We start from the raw sequence: 25,790 nt of genomic DNA, 5'->3' as shown, positions 1-25,790 counted from the left end.
ATGGACGACATTGAATTAATCTTAGACAGACTGTTTATCTACGTCTAATCCCGTAGAAGGCTGTTAAGTATTCTACAAAATTAAAAAAAAATGCTTTTACATTTAGGGTGTATTATTCACCGCCATTAATCCGTTAAAATTATATAATCTTTATTTGTATTGTATTGGTGTATTTTACTTGTGGCAAAGATCTTTGCTTTCATGTAATACCGGGTCTGTTACTCGTGTGTTTTATCAGTTCAGATAGTGAAACTAGTTTTAAATTGAATGGTGGTATCTGGATGGTTCGCTAAGATTAATTTTATGTTAATACCGTAAAACTTTCGAAAAAAAATATTTTTGGTAAGTCAGTGTTGTATAGCCAGCCGGTTTAGGTATAATAAAAATTGTTAATTTTCAGTTTACAAATTTAACTTTGAAAATTATTAACATTTTAATTTCAATTTTTATTCGAAGTTTGCTGTTTTATTTACCATGAAGTAAATTTTATTGGAGTCAATAATTCCATAACAAAAAATTTAATTAAATTCTCTTATTTAATAATAATCATTACTGGCCGGATTCTAGAGAATTGTCGGTAGTGCCAGTATTAACACGAGCACTGCCGAATCTGGATTATTTAACCAAAAAGTTTTATTGAACGACATGATCCAGATTCATAGATGTCGCTGGATGCCGGCAGCACAAAATCGTGCACTGTAGCAATTTTTAGAGAAGACCTATATGCCTTGGAGACGGCGTCCCTCTGCTGACATGATCGAATGAATGAAAATCAATAAAGATTTAATTTCCTCAATTTATTTTCATTTTCAATGTACTGTTCAGATATTTGTGAGACTTGATAGAGTGATCGATTTTTGATGGAGTTTAAACTTACTTTGTTATGTTTGCAATAGATTCATTGGATCGCAAAATAAATAAGCAATTTCCTTTTTCAGATGAAGCAATTTTGTCTGTGGTCTATTTAAATCTGAGCGAGTGTTTGTGACAAGTTTTAATCGTTCGATAAACCAGGAACTTTAAAACAGATCCTATTATTTCATATCATTGTATCTACTACCCTCTTTTAATTTCGTCGATTTAATTTCTGCTTTAAAAAACTCTAATAAATAGCTCTCAATATATAAAAAAGTAATTATTTTTTCAATCATTTATTTCTTTTATGAGAAAATGAACAGGAATTTTTTCAAAACAAGTCAGGCAGGTAACTGTCAACAAACAAATGCCTAATCCAACCGGTTACACCAACTAAGAATCTAAGTTTTAGACTATGCATGAACGCGGAATAAGAAAAATCTTTTTATTAAATGTATTTATTTAAATTCATATTTTAGTAGTATGTAATGAATGAAATGTATTACATAGTCTATTAAGTCCCGCCTATTAACAATTTTATTAATTTTATATGAATAATCAACGGTAAGTTACATTATTCCAAAATATTATAAAATAATTATTTTTTTTTATAAATTCTGAAATAACCGAATGTACTGTTATAAAAAAAATTAAAACTGCAAGACGTTAAGAGAGATTGACACATGGAATCGACGTAACTGCATTATTTAAACAGCACTACCATAATTAGATGTCATTTTAAACAATACTGGAATTTGGATTTTTCAATAGCCGTACTAAGAAGCACATAAACACGCTCACGCTTTCATTGTGAACGGGGCTTAGGCGAGGAAGTATAAATTAAGGAGCGTGAAATTCCACGACATGCCGTCAGTATACAATGGCTTGTATGACGGAATTAAAATTCTTTTCCAATTCTTACATCCTCGGAACGCGTGTAACAACCGGTGCCTTCGCACTACATTTTTATTTATTTTTATGGTTCCATAGAATGATGTACAGGTGAATCAATTATTTATAACGTGCTGGCATTAGTTGAGAGCTTTTGGAACTCGAAATTATGTAAATGCTTAAGGCGGCGCACGTGACTTTTTATAAAACCGCTTTTGTAGATTTATATTCTTTTAGTTTCATTCCTTTTCGATAAGCCTTTATGAGTTATTTTTTATCATCTTTGATTCAAACAAGTGGTACTTAAATACTGGTACTTAAATCTTCTTATCATTACGTTGGGATATAGTAGTTAAAATTTAAATCTTTTATCGATGAATTTATTTAAATAATAATGAGTATTTAATTGGAAAAAATGAAAGCTCAATATTAATATTTATCTTAATATTAACGTGCTTAAGAAACAAGCTTGAACAAGCCTTGATGGAAGCGATGATAAGCTCTTTCTGCACTAATCTATCGTTTATTTTCCTCAGGGCAGTATTTTGATGCTACAAAGAGAACGAGAGTTACTACTAAAGAGTATAGTTATTGACTTACTGAATCATTAAGCCAAGAGTGAAAAAAGTTCTTCTACGCAAGAATGTACCATGGTAGACTTCGTCATTGCTTAACATTAAACGAAACTGACGTCAAATGCTCCGTTTATAAATTAAAAAAAAAAATTGATAAACCAGTGGGCGGGTTCATAAGACCTTTTTTAAGTCTACTTTTAAACCAAAATTACTTAGAACACGTTAGAAACATATTGTGGAGACCTTGATCTTAAACTTCAGCTGGTTAAGGATGGACTTGCTGGTACCCGTTGTTGTCCTCCACGCTATGAGTAACATTTTCCCCCAACACCTCATTCGAGAACTATTTATATACGTACTATTAGTGGACCTATAATAGGAGGCTCTAGCTATTATTTTTCGGTCCATAAATCTTGATTAACTTAATTATATGGTAAAACTTCAACGAGTCAAAAAAGTCGTTTTAACTTACGCTCGTTTTACTACTAAACTTTTGATTCAATATTAGGATAAGACCGGATCGTCGTAATTGCCGATGAGTAAATACGTTTCTGCTTCTAGAATTCAGCGAGCAATCAGAGGAAATAAAATCTTAGAATTTATTTGTATAATGGTAATATTTACCATAAAACATTTTGTTTGAAATTATTATTTGCTTTGTTTACCGTATATCAAATTTATGCAGAGCAATATTGTAAGCGATGTCACAGCTGTACTGTGAGGTATGCACGTGGTGAGACGGGTGAAGTATTGGCCACTCCGTTCCGTCAGGTCGCGTTTATACTCTTTTTTCCTTGGACCCACTGCGCCGCGCCCCTAGGTGCAGTACAGCTGTTTCGGTAAGGCTATTATAAAAAATATTTTCGGAGTTACTAATCGTAGGTCTAGTTTATTACAAGAAGGTTATCACATTCACACGAACATCTGTATCCTGTGATTTTTACGAGACTTTAGTGCATTCGAAAATAAGCGAGCTTATCAAATTTAGATAAACATACTAAGTATGATAAAAAAATATAGTGGCTGATTTTTTTGCGAATGTCTGTCGTAATTCTTTCAATGTCAGGAATTGTATGAAAACGGTTTACTTTCAGCAAGATTTTTATTTGTGGGAGGAGCCGGAATATTTCCGTATACAAGATTACTAATAATGAGCTAAACAATTGCTTTGGATATGTGCGATGACAAAATACATCAGCAACTGATAGAAAAAGTCTGATCTTATCGAATTTTGATTTTTATCAAAGTGATAAATGTTATTCTATTAAATTTATGTAGAAATACTGCTTTATTACCTTACCCTGGTTCCTTATATTAAAAAAAAATTATGTGCTTTGTAGTAGCTATAAAAATTGGAGCCCGGTTTAACAGAAATTTGTGTCTTCCGCCGAGAAGACCAATCTTACATATTAACCGTGCAGTGTGCAGTAAATTCTTTTAAAATACTCCGATATATTCTTTAAGTATCTAACTCCGTTAGTTATCTTGGGCTGCTTTAAGTGGTTTCAAAGACGTCTGCTTTCCATAAAAATCCTGATAAGGGTAAAGGAGGATATCAAGACTCTTGACAAAGGATTTTTGACATTCCTGAAATTCCCTAACCTTTTTCGACGACGACGTAAAAACTTTGTACCCACGATTTACTACGGATACTGTTATAAAATTGTACCATTTTTAGCAACGTTCGGGTTAAAGTTATATAGCTCATTGTGAAATTATTATATTTCGTTTGTTTACTTTATAATGTAAATGAATGTGTACCAATACAAACAAATTTATTTCTATGGTGCAATACTTAAAAACATTTTCTTTGTTATAACAAAATAAATAAAATTCTACAAGCTTACTGACCTATTAACTAAATTTAAATTAAGGGAACTTATCGCATTTAATTAATGATTATTCATCAATCTTTTAAAGACATCTGTGATAAAACAGCACAAATTTAAATTCTGTTAATTTATAAATAATTTATAAATAAGACATATTCATTCTAGTTGGAATGACATCTTTTATATTAAAGTTGAGAAAAAAAATATTTGCTCCAGAATGTGCCCGGGCAATTTATTTCTGTACAATGATGAAATACTCAGGAAAAATATTGAATCAAGGAAAAGAAAAACTGTTAGAGCCATTCAAAAAAATATAAATGACTAGTGAATATTTCTTTTGCTTGTGAATGGTCTTTTAGACGAATACTACGATTTTAAAAAATTTACTAGCTATATGAAATAGTTAATGAAAGAAAGTTTTTTTTTTAACCAAACAAAAATTATAATGATTCGAATTATTACGTAACATTGTACGTAATATTGGTGAAAGATATCCCAATGTAAAATAAAAATTTACAACGTGCGTGCACGGTTTGTTTCTAACATAAAGATTCCCAGGGTGAGAACGCTGTCAAACTTTTTGCTGCAAACCTCGTGTAAGTTTTTACCGTTTAAGTGGTTACAAAAAATTTAGTCATGGAAACATATGTAGCCATAATATATGTAAAGTAATTGATGAGATAAATATATTAAATTTAGAAGACGAAAAAAGTTGCTAAAATCTCTGTGCTAATACTAATATTGTAGAATACATGAAACGTTTATTTGAATAACAGAATACAATCTGTGGTCAGCGTTTAAAATGTTTTTTTTTTTACATTATCTTTTACTCATTTTTTCATAATATTTAATGCGTAACAGTTTGTCCGTAATAAACAAATAGATAATGTATTCACTAACAATTACCTACATCGAAGTAAGAAGTACAGATTTCCACAAATCGTTCGTATACCCATATTTGCACGTCGTTAAGGAAAAGGGTTGAGTTAAATCTTTGCGTTTTCACAGCGCTTGGTCCTTCTGATACCCAAGAAGTATCCGTGTAGGTAATACCACGTTTAAATAAACATCAGTTTTTCAATACAGGATCTACTGTTACTTGGTACAACTACAATAGATGAGATTGATTGAGATAATATATATACACCTGTACTTATTCAATTAAAGAAATAAAGTTCTATGTTATAGTGTCTTCAATAAAACAGAAGAACTTTTTTATTTTTAGTATATAAAATTAACTTAAGTACATAAATTGCTTTTTTTTTAAATAGATCCTTTAATAAAGTGATTTAATACATGCTAATAATGCTAATTTTGCTTGACGTGTTTATCGTGTTTTAATTCTTATATATTAATAAATAATATATGTAACAATATAGTGAAATGGACACAGAGATACAATTTAACTAAGAGTTGAATTCGTAAGTCTGTGATTATGTGGAAATTGATTATTGTAAATTATGTTAATATAAACGTGAAGAATAGCTTTCAGAGAAAAAAAAAAACAAAATCTAACAATAGTGTAATTAAATACTTTGTACAAAACTACTCAAAAAATTATAAGAGGAAGGAAAAAAAAACTTTAGAAGTGTGTTAAAAGTACTTAGTCTCGTACGAACTAGAATCTTTACGACCAACTATTTCCGACGTGTGTCTTTAAACCACATTTACATATAATGCAACTTTAAGACGCAAATTAACTTATTAAAAATATTAGTAAAAGTGTAATACTCCCTCGGGTGCTATACGATATTGATTCATTTCGATTACCGTTATAAAGCCTGTATTTGTTTGTTAAATTAAATTCTCCACAAGATTGCGAAAGAACAATTGAAAGTCTTTTATCTAGCGGATTTTCCTATGTTTAGTATTTTAAAACTGAGAATTAACATTTTACACATATTATCATTTAGTGTATATTGCAGTATTTTTTTAAGAACAAAAAGATATTAATCTGATGCTTAATACATGAGAGTAAACCACTCAAACCCGCGCAAACTGCAAATTCCATTTGCGCAGCAGTGTGAGACAGGTATAAAAACTTTAATACATCTCCTCTTTAACCCTAGTAATATCAAATAACCCATATGACTGTTATTAAAAAAGTCGTCGCAGGCACATCTGATAATCGTCGCATTGCATAAAACTTTTATACGCAGGGTGTTATTAAAACTTAGTTATGCTACCAAGATCAAGGTTCCGACCTCGGTTTTATGCATTCTACGTACGGTACTATAACCACAAAGCAATTATTAGATTGCAGATAACTTTAATTGTACGAAATTATGTGATATAGTTTAACCGAAACCACTCTACCGAGCGGCGAGGTAGACGCCAAAGGAAATGGAGGAACGAGTGTTGACGGCGACTTGACGGAATGGAGCGGCCGATACTCTCCTCTTCTCGAACCGCGTGTACCTAAAGCGCGGTACAGTGATTTTCGTAAAGCAAGTATCTTTATTTAAAATAACTTTTATTATCGTCCAAAAAAATAACCTTTAACGGAAGATTGACCTTATTGATACCAGGCGATCTTTCGGAACGTCCTAAAAACATCTTATATTTACACTGATGAACGCAAATGGTTTGTTATATAGAACTTTATAAGGAAAAAATTCTTGCAATATGTTATAATAGGTTCAAGTCAAATATACATCGAGTAAGCTTTCTCGCTTAGGTATTAAAATAATTATATGTTATATAGATCCGTGATATGTAGAGTAATATACTCTTGCCTAATATATCTAACGTGAAAAAAAGTAAACCACGAGAAAAAAATGGGCTGTAGTTTCGTAAGTAATAGAATCGTCTAATCTGGTTTTCTAATCTAAGAAGAGCTAACATTTTTGTGATATTTATAACTTCTTGTATTAATTTCTTTCATTTTTCTTTTACAGGTAATTTAATCTTTATTCGATGAAGTGGACAAACACTCAAAATCTGGTAATGTAATATGAATATTGTAATAATCAATTCTCTAATCTTAATGATTACATAAGTAAAAGGCTGATTATAAATAAGATGTATGATGAATCATATGTAAAATATAGATAATAAGATGTAAAATAAGTTAATGTTTATAATCACATCATGTCTTTAAATAAATTTACATTCAATTTTATTTAAAAACAAATCCTTTGTGATTGTCAGTTATGTTAGTGACTAATACAATCTCCCCGCTCGACCTCAATTCCTCCTGAAGGCTATGAAATTTACGACAGGTGTAAATAAAGAGATGCCGCGAATACCTCGATGAATAAGGTCAAATTCCTCTTTTTACCCGGCGCGCCTAAAAGAGCGTCCCACAAACTTCATAATAACATACTTTATGCATCGATAAAGCCCTTATCTCGGGGCACCCTTTTCTCAATAGCACATTCTTAAGTACAAGAAGCTACAGTGTGCGATTACGACCAATCAAATTATTTCAAACCCTTTCCATTAGAAGTTATGGTCGTATTTCACTTTGCTTCGCGAATTGACTGACAGGTCTTGAGGATCCTTACCGGTAGACAGTCTATCAAAAAGAATGAGAGACTTTCTTTTCGCATTATTGTGTGGTACGTAATTATTAGTGGCAACAATTTTACAATAGTACATAATATGTTAAATATTACAGCAATCTTTTAAGATTGCTAAATAAATTTTGTCATTCTTCGTTTATTGTTACACGGTTACAATTGACGCCAGTCGTACTCTTCAAACCATTTCACGAATGAAGTTATGTAAACAAAGAAAAATTGCAAGCAAATACCGCCACCTTGTGCCGTACAGTGTATTATGCAAACAGAAATCAAAACTTCCTTTCCTTCGAATCCACTATCTCCGTTTTCGACGTCGTATGAATTCAGATTGCACGCGAAGTTTGAAACGACATCGGTTGCAATTTGTCGCGTCTATTCCAAATATATTTGTTTAATAATGATCTGTGCTATGAGTTTACATAAAAAATACATGAAATTATTTATTTACTAATTAAATATCGATAAATAATTAATATTTGTTTGAATCCCTGTGGACGAATTTGTACTACGTTTTTCTTTGTAAGTATAATCTTTGTATATTAATTATAGATAAACTTTTTCTATTTGTTCAAATATATAGAGCTTTCTTTTATTATTCATTGCATCGTTCAAGTATTGGAGTGGAATGCTTCAAACGAACTATTCCAATTGAACTATTTCGGTCTTCCCCACGATTGAATTGAAAAATATTCAATGCTTGAAGCACTGTATACAACTTTAAAATTTTTAAAAAGTTGAAAAACAACTTGTACTTATATATAAATAAATCAGAACGAAATTCGCTAAGAACTTATGCCTCGAATTATTGAATTATATTAATGCAAGTACACTTTAATATTATTTCGTTTGGAATTTTAATCTGATTAACTCGATATTATTAACAAAGGAAAAAATTGTGTAGTGTTGGTAAGCAAAGCATAAGAAATTAGAAGTAATTTTTTTGCTTCGCCCATTAACAGGCTCATTACAGAGAAAGAATTAACAAAGACGCCAGAGTATTTCTCAAGTGGGCATTTTACGAGTGCATCTCTAATATTCTTTTGTGCGGCACGGTCTTTTTTGCTCGGAACATGTGCATTTTTGTGTTAACGGCTCGGGGCGGGGGGTGCATCTGAGGTTTCATTGTGTGGACGGACGACGCCCGAAGTCTGCGGCAGTTCAGTAGCTCCGAAGCCTTTGTAGGGGTTGGTTGTGTTCGGCTCCTCCGCACCCGCGACTCTCGTTCTTTCATCGCACCATCCGCGGAGTGAAGTTTGTTTTCTAGTTATGTTTTTATTGTAAAAACCTAAGTTCTTAATGGCTGGAAACTAAGATTTTTTTTTTATTTTTCTACATGCTTTGAGTTAACATTTGTCTCCATATTGAATTTAGTTTATTCGTACATAGCTATTTTACGTAAGTTTAAATACAATTTATTGAGCCATTACTTTGTACGATGTTGTATTGGATTGGCCAGGTAAAACATATCCGTGTTCTAAATTAATTTGTACTTGTTGCGAATTCGAGAGTATTTTTTTAATATTTTAGAGTAGTGTCAACTTTTTATGAAAGTAACGAAATTTTTGAGAAATTTGTCCAGGAAAAAATAAACAGGCAAGATGAAATGATATTTAAAAATTTAACGATTGTTTTCGATATAGGCAAAAATTTACAAAATAATTATTGAATATAAGTTAGTCAAATATAATAGTAAATATAATAACATTTTTACTTTTAAAATTGTTTATAGTCTGCAACTCGTATACGTTATAGTAACTTTTGGTAGAAAAACGAATGTAAAAAAAAATTAGGAAGCAAATTTTTCCAAAGATTTTTTGGTTCATTTTAATAGATTGATTTTATATCTTAATCAATCTATTAAGACTAACTTTTCAATAAAAAGTAAAATCTGTGAAAAACACTTAATTTAATTATCTTTAAAATTCATACATCAAACTAGTAAATACAGAATTCAGAAAAATATGAACACTAGAAATATTAATTAAATGGTTTTCTTTAAACGAAATTTTTTTGTACCTTAATTACATGTTTGATCGAACTAATTGTCAGAAGAAAACTATACAATCAATTATTTACATTATTTATACAATATACTAATTTTTAAAAGTTTTAATGAAGAAAATTTAATGTGACCTATATTAAAATAGATTGTTAATTGTTGCATTGGGTATAATGAAAGCATTTGTTTTTATGAAACTCCAAGGATTTTGAGGGTTATAGCGCATATGTTTTAACGAGGGTTAATTTGTTGTATAGATTTAGATTTTTAAAACTGTACCAAGCAACTATTGACATTTATAAAAAGAAATTAGTAATGTCTCTGTCGTAGTTATCTGTTAATTTCAAAATTTTCTAGCGATAAAGAGGCGCCAATAAGAAAACTAACCTGTGTGAAATAAAAAAGTAATCATCGTGCTGTCTGGCGATTTATACCTTCGCTCTAATTGCCTTTAAATAGTCGGCCCAAATGGAGCGACCAAAAATTATAATTTACTTTCTTGTTATCTATTTCCGACTAAAATATAAGTTTGATAATCATTATTTGTCTAAATTTACATAATATGTAATCATGGTAAGCAAATTACAACAATATTAGAATATAAGTTAATAATTCTCAGTTTATAAATGCAATTCTTGATTTAAATTCACAAGATTAAACATCGATCGCAATTTATACCGATGGCTGGTTGTTAACTACTTTCTTAAGTTGGATTTAGTTTACCAAAGTAATCACTTTAAACATTGGTTTAAAGACAAGCTTTAATTATAAAGAACTTGATTGCATAACATTAATTTATACAATTACATGCAAAACATTTTGAAACCTAATTTATATTGAATAAACAATTTGTGTTTTAATCACAAGGCTTGAAAGCAATTGATTGCAAATGGTCAATAGTAATAGGAGAACAAGTTTCTTTCACATTTTACATTTACTGATTAATTTCCATACTCGATGTCCACTGTTACTGATATTTATTCGTAACCGGTATTTTTGTTTATGACCCCACGAATAATATAGTTATTAAATATGGACCTCACAAATACTACTACCAATGAATATATACCCTGTGAATAATATTATCACTAAATAAAGACCCCATGAATACTATTATCACTAAATATAAACCGCACGAATAGTATTATGACTGAATATAAATCCCAGGAATACTATTATAACTGAATATAGACCCCAGAAATACAATGTATCCGTAAGTGCGTTGCTATAATCGAAAAGTCTATTTGTAATATTGATAAAAATAAATCGTAACAATTCGATGTCTTTTTATATATCTTTCATAATCAATTGCTTCATAAATTTAATAATACCGTATTAATAATTAAGTGTAGACATAACTTTTCCTAATTCCGAATGAATTTAAGCAATTTAAAATCGATAGATATTCGATAACAGAAAAAAGATTGTGAATTAACAATTAAAGATATAGCAACTGCGTGTAATTAATACGCATCTATAACGTTCACCTAAGCAGATATTATATTTCATTTTCAATTTAAGTTAATCTAGTTTGTAACTACGAGAGACATTCGTCGCCGAGAAATACGAGAGAACAGACCCGAATAATGCAAGGCCTCTCATGACTGTACGTCTTGGGAATACGACATAGTTCTTAACAAGCTCGCTTTACAGTAGTCGAGTAACTTCCAGTTTTCGTATTAATAAAGGAAGCAAATTAATTGATGTGCCACTTTTAACGTAATATATATACCACAAGTTTACAGGTTGACTGACTTTTGCAACAAAATATTCAAAACTCAACAATTTCTATTAAGTTTTAGGTCTGTGTTTATAAAACTGTAGAAAATAGGTTATATATCTTTAATTACAAAAATAAAATAAGAAACAGAACTCCGTACAGGAAATAAAATTCTAAAATTATCGAAAAAAAAAATTCTTGATTTTGAGTTATGAGACAATTGTATACTAATACTGTAATTTCTCGCTAAAATATTATAAAAATTTAAGTATAGATTATGTAAATATTATTTAATAAAGAAAGAATATCCCAAGAGGTTGAAATTTTTCAAATGAAATAAATTTATCCGTTCCTCCTTGACTCGAGTTGGAGAAAAATGAAACCTATCCATTGAATTTACATAAAACGGCAGATGAGTTCTTCTGCCGCCATATATTTACGTTGTCGAGTGTCGAAAGTAAGGAGTCTTTCGTAACCGTACGAATACCTCTATTGATATTCGATTTGTGGCGTCGCGAAGGTGTTGATTTGATTATCCGCCGGTTCTTATTGTTGGTCCTCTACCTTTACAACTGTATCCTACACTCGAGAGAAAAAAAATTGCAAATTAAATTACTTAAAAGAATTTCATTGATAGTTGTTACGAACATTTCTTTTCTTTGATGACTGGTTTGGAAAGCATGAATAATATTTATGCGAATGCATTTGAATTTTCAAGGAATATTGTGCGAATGCTATTGTCTTATAGAATGAAAAGCGTTTTGAGTAATGAAAATATATACCAGGTGTCACATAACTTAGAAAACAGTAGTGTTATACAGAATTTTGAACTTAAAACAGATAGTATTAACATTTCAGTGCGTAAGAGGTATTTAACTTATTTTTTTGATTTCGTCATTAGGGCCGTTCATATGTTCTCTTTGATATTTGTTAACTTACATGAATTTCGTATTTATTGCAAACAAATATTAATTTTGCTAACTATTACTAACAATTGCACAAAGGGGTCTTGCTTTTGTGACGTTACTTTGCGATAGAGGAAATGCACAAAATATAACGTGATGTTACAAAGGAAAATCGTTTGACATCAGTAAAATTCCATGTGATGTATATTACAACGGCCCGTTACGACTACGAAACAAAAAACATAACCTAATATTAAAACTCAGATATTACTAGAGAAAACTTCCTAATACTTTAAATAAAAAGGAAAAAAAAATGTTGTCATGGCTAGGGCTAGGCTGAAATCGGTATCAGTGGTCAAAGAGCACAGAAGTCGTGCTTGCGGCTTTTGGGAGCGGCTCAAAAGTTAGTTGCAGTTCTGTGAGATGTTTTAGGAGTTCTATGAGGCAACTAAATTAAGTTTAATAAACACAGATTTAATATTTTTCAGATAAAATTGAAATGATTTTAAACGTGATTTTTTTACGATTGTAATTATTTTTTATTATATTAGGTATATTTACATTTTTTTTATTATGTTATGTATATATACAGTAAATTAAATAGTCTATTTTCACTTCTTATTCCCAATAGATACTATTTTACATTAGCCAATCATAATAAATGGACTAATAAAATTTAGTTTTAGATTTTAAAATATAAATTAAGTTGTATTTGCTGAGCAGAGGTAATAGAAGAAAATGTAAATTGTACATTTCTTGTATTATCTCTCTTTCTCTATGTCTCATTCGTTATAGCGTTACCGAAACCGCCGTACCGCGTCTTAGGTATGCGCATGGCGAGAGGGGAGTATCAGCCGCTTCGTTTTGTCAGTCCGCTGTCAAGCTGGCGGCGGTGATCATGCTCTTTTTCCTCGGCCATTACCTCCCAGCGCTTTCCTAAGGTGTGGTGGTATAGCGGTTTCTGTAGCACTGTAATACCAACTTGATATACACACATTATCTATATATATATATATATATATATAGTAGGAAATTTAATTTTTACTTGGGCATTGGGTATTAAGTTGTATTGATGCTTTAGTTTTCATATTGCTTTGAAAAATAGATTTATCTAAAACAATGTTATTTTTATAAATATATAAAAATGAAACAAGAAAATAGGTCTTAACCAAAGCGGGTTAACCTTATATCGTAAGTTATAGCAAGTTGGTTTTTTTTTTTAAACTTTGTATATCGTGAAAGTCTTCTAAATAGATATTCCCAATATTTAAGAATCGACGAAAAAACATTTAGCGGGTTGTTTGGAAAGCTATTTTTTTTTGTAAAAAGGAAAAATGATCTTTATTTAATAAATAAATGTTATATTAAATTATCTATTGGCCACACACTAAGTAGTACGACGCCACTCACACACATGAAATTATTGGTCTTTGCTGGCAAAAACACAGACCGGGAGAATTTTGACGTCTTCGTTTAAGGTAAAGGTTTTACCGTCTAAAACATTTTGCAGTGACCGGAACAGGCAATCTGAAGGTGTCAGATCTGGAGAATATGATAGATGTGGCAGTGTATCTGATTCAATCTGTAATAGATTTTGGCGAGTGACCAAACTTGTACGAGGTCTCGTATTATATTGGGTAATCTATACCTTTTCTGTCGATTAATTCTGGCCATTTATGTTGAAGCGAGGTCCAGCTGATGACAGTGCACTTCCGAATTAATTGCCGCGTTATTCGGTAAAAGCGCTAAAAACTACTCCTTTAAAATCCGACCAAACAGACAGCATCACCTTTTTTGGATGGATTTCTAAACGCTTTGAGCCGGTTCACCTTTTCTGCTCCTTGATCTCTTGCATTTGACTTTGTGTTTTTCGTTCCCAGCAATGATGCGGTTCCAAAATGTACCATTTTCGTTACGTTTCAGGAGCGAATCACAGATGTCAATGAGACGACTCAAATTTCTTTCGCACCCAGGCCTCTCATAAACAGTTGATTTCACATGTTGTTATTCGCAGGTTTGTATCAACTGATGCCTTTATTAGACGACCATCCATTCCTCCATCCACCCACCGACCATCCAGAACGTGGTGCACCTTCGACATCAAAATTGCTGGATCGACATTTTACAAACCAGTTCAGGCACTGGCGTATTGTCAACACATCTTCTCCATACACATTGGTTAGTTTAATTCTGTAAATCATGTCAAAAAAGTAAAATATGACGAAAATGTGGCTTATTGTTCTGCATAAATATGGAAAGGGCTCCAACCAAAAACTGCTTCCTAAAATCTAATCAACTTTTTCAGATAAAGGCCTTGCTATATCACCTCCCAAAACAAATAACGATTATGACGTGGCTTAAGTGTAAAGTTGGGATCAAAAAAAATACAATTAAATCCTCCGTCGGGAAAAAATGAAATTAATTTGCCAACAACCCTATAATGAATGAGAATATTTCGTTCGGTGCGGTACTGGTTAATAATACAAAAATATCGTCAACATATATGTTTATACATATTTTTTAAAAACTTCTATCTCATAGATTTTTAGTTGAAGAACTATTTAGGTGAAAATGTCGTTTATTCTTTAATGATATATTTAATAAAATTCATGTTCGCTCTTTAAAAAAAAATAATCGTGCAATTAAATGGACTGTTAATCCACGTTCGTTCATGAATTATAATAAAATTAAAATTAATCTTTAACATTATTCGTAACATGACTCATTTTTTTATAGGTGTGATGCAAATAAATACAAATTTTATCGTTGTACGTATATAGTAAGTAGTTATATAGTTAATAAAAAATATATAGTTAAATATAGTAAGAAACTGAGCTGGAACTTTAAAAAACTTTGGAAAGAAAATTACAGTTTGACAGAAACACTTTGGGATCGATCAATATTACCTTGTGCTCTTATTATTCTTAAATTTTATTGTTGAAGCTTCATTGTGCTTACAATAAACAGTAAAGTACAATTAATTATTTCAATTAGCGTGTTATTAGATACTATTATCGCCAACTTGATCATGGCTAGAAAGAAACAAGATAGTTGAACAAAAGTACCCGTTTTACTTGGTTTCTTTACGAATTGTAATGAATCTTGATTTTAGATAAAATACCTTTACTGTTCAACGAATGTCTTCTATTGAACGTTAGATTAAATAAGATTGTCGAACTTAAGGATTATTACATTGATGATCCAATGAGTTTAATTTTTAGACGGTCGTTGAAACATGTTTTTGCTGAATATTTCAAATAGTCATGTATTTAAAAATTTGTCTTCTAAGTATCAACCTTTATACTCTTAATTCTTGTACTTTTAGTAAAAGCGAACACCGTTAATATTTTATTAAGATATTTAACATAAACAGCTGTACAAATGTCTGTACTTGAGTTATAAAGGAATACATAGTTATTCCTTATATTTATACTGTGTATAAATGTCTAAACGCTGCGGTTCCTTCCTTCTAATATCAAGCGAGGCATGCCTCAATTGACCGCAGTTATCAGAAAACATCTATTTTGTCTTGTTTATCTTCTACTATAATTAAATTTGAATTATTATTATTTTAATAATAAACGTAACGTAAAAGGTAAACTTTGATTAACAATTATACAACAATTTCAGAATTAAAGTTAATAATTTCCAGTTCATAAATGAAACGTGTTGGAAATCTTATAATTTAAATTCACGAGCTTAACCGTCGATTGCAATTTATACGGATTGTTGGTTGTTAGTTACTTTCTTAAACTTGACTTAGTTTATCACTGTTATATCTGTAAACATTGGTTTAAAAACAAGTTTTAATATAAAAAAGTAATATAAAAAATAATTGAATAAAGTCGATATAAAGACAAATATTTCAAATTAAATAGTTACATTTTCAGATTCTTAACGAAAATTAATTGAAACGCCTTAACGCTTTGCTGTTAGAAGCGGTTACAAGGTTAGCAGGGTTGAATGCAGAGTGAGTTCTCAATGCGGGCTTGATAATTAAATCTCGCTCTAATTGGGCAGAGGGTTCGATAGACACTCGTGCATCATCCTCCATCCATATTTCATAAAGACATTTTCCCGTCATTCACATATGCGATGCGCTGCTCTGTTGAAGTCGTTATCTCGTTCGCTAACGATGCAATATAGGAAACGCAATGAAAGATCTGACTTTAGTGTAGAGGCTTTATAAGTAACAATTACTTCTTATCTAGATGTGAGTTCACTTTATCAATAACCAATTGATAGATGGTTTTATTTCGCTTATGCTTTCAAATTTCATAATAATATTAAATAGTCTGTATTAGACCGACGGTAATCTATAAAGTTACAAATTTTGCAAAAAAAAAAAATCACTACACTTGGTATCGCTTGTATCGCCGTAATTTAAAAAGTATCAATGACCAACGTACCAAAAGGAATTGTTAGAAATAATAGAATTGGAGTCTTCTAGCATTACAATGTTCACAGTACTGAGAAAGTGGCATTTGATATATATATAACATGTGAATAACGTGTTGTTACACATGTAAATTCACAATTTATATAGTTTACTCTGTCCCAGCTTAGGCAGTTTACATTCTAAAAGACAATCAAATATTAACCATAAATCCGATAATTTAGTACGATGAAGCAGTCCCAGTCGGGTTTCCCATGGGAGCCCTTGAGCTTGGTCACAAGAGGTTTAGGCTAAGCGTCATTTGCAACCTTTTCTTCTTGAACATCCGGGCACTGCTACTAACTACCAAAAAAACTCTTTGGCTTTAATCGACACTGTAATGCCGTGACAAATATCACAGTTCGCTGAATTAAGTAAGTCTGATTTATGAGGATTGAGAAAAACATGAAGGTACGTCTAATGCCCCATGCATAAAGAGAATATCATTAAGTTAAGTGAAAAGCAAACTAAAGTAGTGTCCATAAAAGATATCGCCTAGCCAGGATTAATTTTCCAGTTAGACGAAGCGAGATTACCTACTTCTAAAAGATTATAATTTGATTAAGGTATACAACAAATACGGCATTGAAATATGGGGTCACATTCTCGGCTTAATTGGCAAAATGACAGCCCTTCAAAAAGCGACGGAGACGCTATTATCAAGATTTCTCTACGAAATCATCGAATCAGGAATGAAGAAATGCGTAAACTAACGAAAGTAACCGTTTGCCAGTGAGCACGTAAGATAATCTGTCTTAAAGTTTTAGAGTGCACTACGGACAAAAAAACAACATAGGAGCTCAGCCGCATGACATCCACTTGACGGCCAGCTTGCTGGATTGAAGGGATGCCTATTTAGACGTCCTATTACTGAAATGTTAAAACATTAGATGTAATCGAAATATAAAATAATTTATTTATTTAATTATAAAAGAGATCTAGCTTTACAAAGGGTAGAACTGACAATGTTAACGTTTTATTATTACATTTTCTCGCTTGATTACATCCGCTACAATAAACCCGCGTTGAAGAAATGTCTAATAATGAAACCTCTTCTAATTAGAAGAAGATTATTTTCTCATAACTCTCGATGCTTCTAATTGAGATGTTATATTTTTCTAACAAATATTACAGTTACATAACATATATTCATTATAATGTATTGCTTTGTGTGTTTTGGTATTAATGTACCAGAAATTTAGAAGTAATGTATTAGTATTGAGTTTTTATTAAAGACTCGTTAGTAGACTTAAACAGATTCAAGTAACAGTTACCTATATATATTTTCGTTTTTGCCTCTTCTTCAGCTTAAGTTATAACAGATTCCAAAATAACTTCGGCTAATATTTGTAAAAAAAAAACAGACGACATTTTTTCGGCCAATGAAAAATATTAATCAGAGTACGTATTATTTACAATTATCAAGTTTTTATTTATAGGAACCAGCCCTACAGGAATACTTCTTGACACATGTACATGTTTTGAAACAGTAAATCCTCACAGAAAAACTTTAATTGCTTTGCAAAAGTTGATACAGAGGTTAAATTCCATTTAACTTTTTTGATTTAAACCTCATCTTTTACGTCATAGGATAATTTATAATTATAATGTATTTTTAATATTTATATTTTATTAATATTACTTTATGCGCTCATACTTGACAATTTTTTTAATTTTATCTGTAATATATTTATACTAACCATAGTTTTACTGGTTACAAATCCAAAACAACAACATCAGCGACTGTCTGTAAAAAGGAAATATATTCGTTTCCTTGTCTTTTAGACGTTTAAGTAAAACTATGAACATATCTACTTACGTTTTATGTAATTCGAGTTGTTATGTAAATATAAGACGGAAAATCATATAAATTGTTTCACCAAGTTTATTTCGTTAATAACTATAAATACAATATTAATGCGTAAGTAAACCCTATAAAGATTTTACAGAATCTTATTTACGTTGCGCAACATCTAGTCACGTAGTGTTTTACATGTAAGTATATTAAGGCGATCCTTACATTCGTTCAGCAAGAAGCAACGCGCCGTAATTCCTTAGAAAAAAGGGAACATTTAATATCAGTGTACTATCGTAACGCAGGTATACTTTTTATGATACGCTTCATTATTCTTTATTTTTGTTTTTACAAAGAATATTTCTTATAGTTTTCCAGCCATGTCATATTTTTAGTGATGAACTGATAACACCAGAGATTATGTATGTGATAATAGTGTTAAGTATTTCCAAATGATCAGTTGAAAATGTTAGCTTGTGTGTGTCAACCAATGGAGACAGCCTTACTTTTTAACGGAGGACCACCTATTACAATGGGTCCACTTGGAACCAATGCAAAACTTCGTCATAACACTGCCGATGTTATGAAGGCAATTCAACTATTACCTAAATCAAAAAACACTTTAAGCGTCGACACAAAAGACGTTCCAATATCTTTAACTACCATACCATCATTCATGGACGCGTCAGGGAATCTTCTTAATCTAAGAAAGATTGAACGTAAAACTAAGTCCACTAAGATATTAGTCAATCCTATCTGCTTAGACGGAGTAAGCAGCAGCGACGACAGCAACCGATCGAAATCAGCAACTTCTAAATGGAACGTTAAAAAGAAAAGACTGAAGACAAACAAGGAACTAAAAACAGTTGAAAATGATCCGAATGCACCCGAACTTCAAAACAAAGATGATAATAAGAAAAATAATAAAATGATTTCTTGTTTTAAAATTAAAGGCACAGAAAATAAGACCCAAGACCAAAGTTTAGAGTGTTATCAAAATAAGAATGTTAATTACAATGATATAAACCTTAATCAACCAGATGTTATTAATCACACAAGAAAACAAAGTAATGAATTGTTGTTAGGTCAAATGAATGACAAGGATATGGCAAAAAATGAAAAGTTAGATTTGAAACAGCATAATGAAGGCGCTATACAACAGAAAGAGGTAAGTCAAAATAATATGAAAATTTTCTAACGTTATTAATTGAAATTATTTGTCCTTTTTTCATATGCTTACATCTATTTTTCTTATAAAATATTCGAAGAAATAATAATTTCACTGAAAGTTCTTCCCAATAGAATTCCAATCTCGTTTCAATTTGTATGTTAATGAATTACAGAGATATCTTAGAAATTCAATCGCAGCGTAGGGAAGGACGTCCACCATGAGGTGAACAAATGATCGTGATAAGGTCGTTTTAGAAATTCATGGGGGTGGCCTATATCCAGCAGTGAACGACTTTGTATTTTATTGTTTGTACTGTCAGTTAATTTAAATCTAGACACAAGTACCAATAAAAGTTATTTTGATGATTTGTGAGTGTAGTCTTATTCGTTAATCTTTATTATTTAAAAAAATATCTTTAAAAACGTTTGTGGAACTTTTTGTACTAAACGGTGTTATGATAAATGAGGGATTGTTTTCCGAAAACGTTCATGGAAAATGGACACAGTAATGAAGTTACAGTGCGGCGAACGGGCGTTAAACAAGTTTACATTGTAAAATTGCTTCGATAACAACGTTAACACCTGACACCATGGTTAGAACAACAGTTACTGAGACGGATTTCTATCTATTGGTAAACAAATAAAATATAAAACAGATTAATAAATCCATTTTAAAGTTGCACGATTATATCTAGAGTTAGACACTATTTCCATGGTTAAGACTGACTACATAGAATGGATTCTATAATCTTTTTTCTCAAATGAAATTTGATAATTTTCAGATCTTTAATAAAATTTAATAGGTAATATATCAACAAGTTATTAATAAATACTATATTACAAGCTAATAATAAATAATATATCAACAACACCTATTTTAATCAATAATTAAAAATCCACATTTTTTTTTGAGATTTTTGTTATACTCTTAATATGGCAAGCTCTAAACGTCGACGTCGACGCATACTGGATCTTTAGGTTACAGGTTCCGCGGATTTATTCGAAGGTATATCCTATATATTGTAAACGACGATTTACAATGAATAAAATCTGGCGTAACTTCGAAATACTACTTAGGCGGCATCGGTTCAATAAACTAAGAAGGAAAAATAACATAAAATGTTCTAGTATAATTAAAATTACATATAAAGGTAAAAAGTAAAGTAAAAAAAAGGTTATTTATATTATGTAATAACGAGTGAACACAGTATATTTTATGTAAATTAATTAATAAATATTCCTTTTTACTAATATAAATTCTCAGCAAATATATTACTTCTTGGCTGAATGACTGATGTTATTTATAAATAGTGAAGTAATTCTGTTTCTAAATACTATTAAAGGCTTTAAATACAGGCTTGACACTGCGTAGGTTTATCAAATCTATTCCTTTCTATCCGGTAATTATCGGCCTGGAGTCTATCAGTTCTATAAAATATAAGATAAAGCGGTCGATTTTAAAATAACTTGCCTTTAAATAAAACCCTGCGTCCGCAACGTGAGAAGTTATCTTAAGTAATCCGTCCTAACATTACGCTAGAATATCTGCTTACTTATTCAAGACATTAAACCGATTTAGTCTTAGCGTTGTCGAGTAACAAAATAGCAACCTCTTATTCCTTCATGTATGCGTGTATAAAAACATCACCGGATACGTATATCTATATTGAAAATAGAGTACAATTAATTTATGGACGTCTAATAAAAATGTATATGTCACAAAAATAGTTTTATCGCTGCAGACATTATTAATAACATCGAAAAAAAATCCTTTATTCGACTAACAGGGCGCCCAAATGGCATTTGTAGTTCGCAGGTAGTGCTAAGCTTAGCTCTCATTTATGGGTGGCAAAGCTCGAGGCTCTCTCGTGAGCCTCGGCTCGGGCCACTGCATCTGTCTACGTCTACTAAATGAATCTGTGCCGAAGATGCGTTGTTATTCATATCCCCCAACAAGACTCATAATTTCCCTCTACTCTCAAGGATTAATTTTTAACAATTAAGAATTTTTTTATCGCTGTCCCGCCGGTGCGTGTATAAATATAGTATTGTTGAGAATGACGAGAGTAATTGTAAAAAAGCAAAAATTTTCTCATAAAAACATAAACGTATTAGCATCTTATTAAAGTGCTATCGTCCGCAGGTCAGCGACCATTAGTCATCTTAATTTTAGGCGCTGCTTATCTGAAAAGCGAACCGGTATTCTTTCCAAACCACTGGCGCAAATTTTTAGCCAGGATGTTAGTCTTCCGGACACTTCGCTTTTTGTGAATCTTACTCAGCCCGATAAATTGCAATAGCTCGTTTTCTGAGTTCCTATAATTATGTTGATGATCATTTTCTCATCTTCTAGCTCCCTTGTTTTTTTTTCGTATGCGATAGTTCTGATTTTATTCATGCTCTTTAACATCGTTTCATTTTCAAATGTTTCTTGTTTATAGTATTTTCATGATTTTATTTTATGCTAAACTTTATTAGGTATGTTTTCATACAACGAACTAAAAATGTAACGCTATCCAATTAGTTGTGAATAGATTTCGTGACAATTTTTTAAAGTAAATTCTATAATTGGTCGATAGAACGAAAAGCCCTGAAATATATTCAAGTAAAGTGTTTTCTTACAAACACTGTTATCTCCCACTCATAAATCTCAAGTCCGGTTCTACGTTTTAATCTGAATTAATTAATCTTTCTTATAAATATAAACTCGGAAGTTCGTATCTCAGAGAAAACGGGTTTTTCCTTTAATAAAAAAATTCCTAAGGAAAATCATATTAATTGATAATCCATTATATTATTTATTCATGAAAAAGACTCACGCAATGATAAATAGTCATAACAGACTCCCCTTTTAGTTCTTGGATCACACTCCACAAACTTAATATACTGCTTTCTCAACGAAATAACACAATAGCATCTCCTGCCTCGCAGCTCTTATGCGATCGGAGTAATACCACTGTATTATGATACGCAGAGGATGGTGCTGCCCATCCTCTGGAAACTTGGTTGTGAGCAGTGGTAATCCTGTACAGTTTATGCACAAAGTATCGATTTTATAAGATTATATCCAAGGAATCGAACCCGTGACCTGCGACCCAAGTCTTAGTTCTTTATTTGTATGCCACCACTGTACATAAGCTTTTTTAATACTTATTTTTACATTAAAACTATTAAAATTTAAATCTAATATACAATTTACATAGTTATTCTAATTCAAGAAGAGCATTATTATAAAATAATCATTTATATAACAGAAAAAAATTATATAGATATTTTTTGAGAGAAAAACCTTTTTCCGCCAAATGTAGCATACGTCGATTATTGTATTAGGATTATAAGCCCAACAAAGGCTTCATTTCTTTTGTACCACTCGTAAAAGAAGGGCAGTTTTTATCTTTTGGGTAGTGCCTCTTTATTATAAGTAATGTGGTCACATGGCAATATCGATAGAAATATTTTTGAAGGTTAACTGGAAAAAATCTTCCTAATCACCCGTTCAAAAGACAACCTTTACTAAATTCTCACCTCCTTCGTTTAAAAGAATTTTTATTAATATAAAAAATGTATTTCAATAACCAAAAGTAGTTGTACAGAGTAGTCGCTCTCGTCTAAGCTCCGTGATTATTTTTAAATTTCCATTAGTAAATATGATTAAAAGGTGTTAATAGTGAATAATTATATAAATACTGCATAAAAACATTCGAATTTTATGTAGTTGTATGTCCATACTCAAAAACATTGTGGAAATAGTGGAACGTGTGGTGCACCAAAAGTGACTCGATTAATACGATCAATAGAACTTATTTAGCGCACGTTACCGCTGTCTGAGATAACTAATAACTGATTCTGACTCTGAGATTTTACCATACCTCACCTACAGATGCCAAACCTGGACGTTGACCTGAAGACTGGGAAAATACAAACCTCTCAGAGAAGAATGGAGAGAAGCTACTTGGATATCAAATTAATAGACAAAGTAAGAAACAGCCATCACGTGGCTACGTTCGCTGATAACAGGTGGACACAAAGGGTTTTAAAATGAACGGGACCATGATGTACCAGAGCAAAAGGCAGACCTAATGCCAGATGGGTTGACGAGATCGTGGCTACGGTCACGTGTGAATTCAAGTTGCCAAGGAAAGAGTAATATGAAAAGCTTTGGCGGAGGCTTTTACCCTGAGGGGAACCATACAAATTTAATACAAAATCATCACATTATTATGTAAAATTACTAATTTTTAAGGCATTTGTATGGTATGAAATTAAGCTCTATTATTACTTTTATTTCAATAACCACGTTCAAATAAAAAAAACGTGTTTTACAATTATTCATTAATGATTTATCACGTATTGTGAAAATAAATTTTTGTAACTTTCCTTTAAATTCCAAAACATTTGACGAAGTAAGTAGATTTTTTAGGACACAGGTTGTATAATAATTTTCAGATATTTTATTTATATACACAAAAATGACAATGACAAAAAATACACCTAGTTGTGCAAAAAAACTTAAATTTATATACTCGTATATATATATATATATATATATATATATATATATATATCCTATATACATATATATAGGTCATCAATTTATAAATTAAAAAACGGTCAGTGTGAGAAGAATTTAACGTATCTAATCAATTTATTAACAATTATAAGCAAAATTGTTATGAAATAAATTCGTCCAATTTGCAAAGTAATTAGTATCCTTTTATAAGACAGAAAAGGCCTTCAATATTTACGTTGATTACGTTTATCGTAGAAACTTCAATAGAAAATGTTGTAATTGGAATGAAAATTCGGAAAGATGGAACCGAAATCTAATTATGACATTTCTAACTCTTCATTTTATTTTGTTTTGAATTTACTGAAGATGTTATTAAGAAAATTAATTATATAATTATACAAAATAATTAAAGATTATGTCTGTATTTATACAAAAAATTAACATTTGTACTGGATGATTTTTGACGAGTTAATACGTATATAAGATATATATATATGCTTTGTAAATTCGGGTAATAATTGAAAGTTGATTATTGTATGATTGTATTAAAAATACCTGATTCTTGAGAAGTAATTGTTGAAGGTAAACAATTATTTTGAAAACCTTGGTAGGTATAAATATTAATGAATATAAAAAAAGAGTTGTCGCTTGACCCGCTACAAGCTGGTACGATGTTAGTCGAATTTTCGAAAAGTCGAAAAACATCTACTTCTAATTGCACAAAATGTGGGAGAGCATCTCAGATATTTGCATATTCATACTTCAGATAAAATTTTTGTATGAAAAGGATATTGCGACATGGCTAGGATAAAATAATTTTGTTTGAAAAGGAAATCCTTCTTTTGCCTTAATTTAATGTATACAATTTGGACCGTGAAAATTCCAACTATATTACGTCGAAATCCTGCCAGTACTTTATGGAACAGAGTTTAAATTTCGGGTCACAACGTATTGTGTATGTAACAGTGGATCGGAAATACTTAGCTCAGCCACAGTCAGTTATTGAGTTTAAAATTTTGCTCGGAGTTTAGCTGAATTGTGGTCGGATACTAGAAATTAATAATAATGTACAGAGCAACTGCTATGATTTAGTGGTCAGTCACTGCGATGTTATCGGTCCGACGTCAATGTGTCACAGAAATGTTCGCACCTATGTTACAAGGTGCGAACATTTCTGTGACACATTTGTGTGATTCAAAGATATTGACAGGGCAGCTAGAGCCTTGTTTGAGGATTGCGGTTTATATTATTTTGGTGGTTGTTTTGAATCCTGAGAAGTCCTAAGTAAATTAAACATTATTAACGTGAATAAATATAATTGTCGTTGCTTCTATATGGCGGAGACATATATTATAATACCTAAAATTATTTTTCTTAACATAAACTAGGTTAAAAAATTCGATCGAATCGTGCTGGCCAATATTCCACTACGCAGTCTATTCCGCTGTTTTTAATTTCACCCCAACCTTGCAAATCTATCATAAAGTTTGTGCTTATCGACTAGAGGTATAACGTTTAGTTTTTCGTTTAAGATTTTTTTCTTTATGTAACTACAAAGTTATGCGGCGTACTAACCAGC

At 31.0% G+C, this 25,790-nt stretch overlaps 1 protein-coding gene across 5 annotated transcripts in view; it reads left to right on the top strand.

The window, feature by feature from the left end:
* ASPP (Ankyrin-repeat, SH3-domain, and Proline-rich-region containing Protein) overlaps nucleotides 1-25,790 on the top strand; it is a 278,253-nt gene that overhangs the window by 171,184 nt on the left and 81,279 nt on the right. Inside the window, exon 1 of one of the 5 annotated variants that reach the window (XM_068772334.1) lies at nucleotides 18,919-19,699. The exons of the other annotated variants lie outside the window; for them this stretch is intronic. Coding sequence (XP_068628435.1) covers nucleotides 18,998-19,699 — 702 coding nt within the window. The 5' untranslated portion in view covers nucleotides 18,919-18,997. Of the gene's footprint in view, nucleotides 1-18,918; nucleotides 19,700-25,790 lie in introns of those variants that run through there. 5 annotated transcript variants of the gene reach the window in all.

Source organism: Battus philenor, unplaced genomic scaffold, assembly GCF_028537555.1.
Source record: "Battus philenor isolate CCGP_79_NKW_IND1 unplaced genomic scaffold, ilBatPhil1.0.hap1 SCAF_11, whole genome shotgun sequence".
Classification (NCBI taxonomy): Eukaryota; Metazoa; Arthropoda; class Insecta; order Lepidoptera; family Papilionidae; genus Battus; species Battus philenor.
Note: the sequence above shows the minus strand (reverse complement) of the source record. Positions and strands in the feature narration are given on the sequence as shown.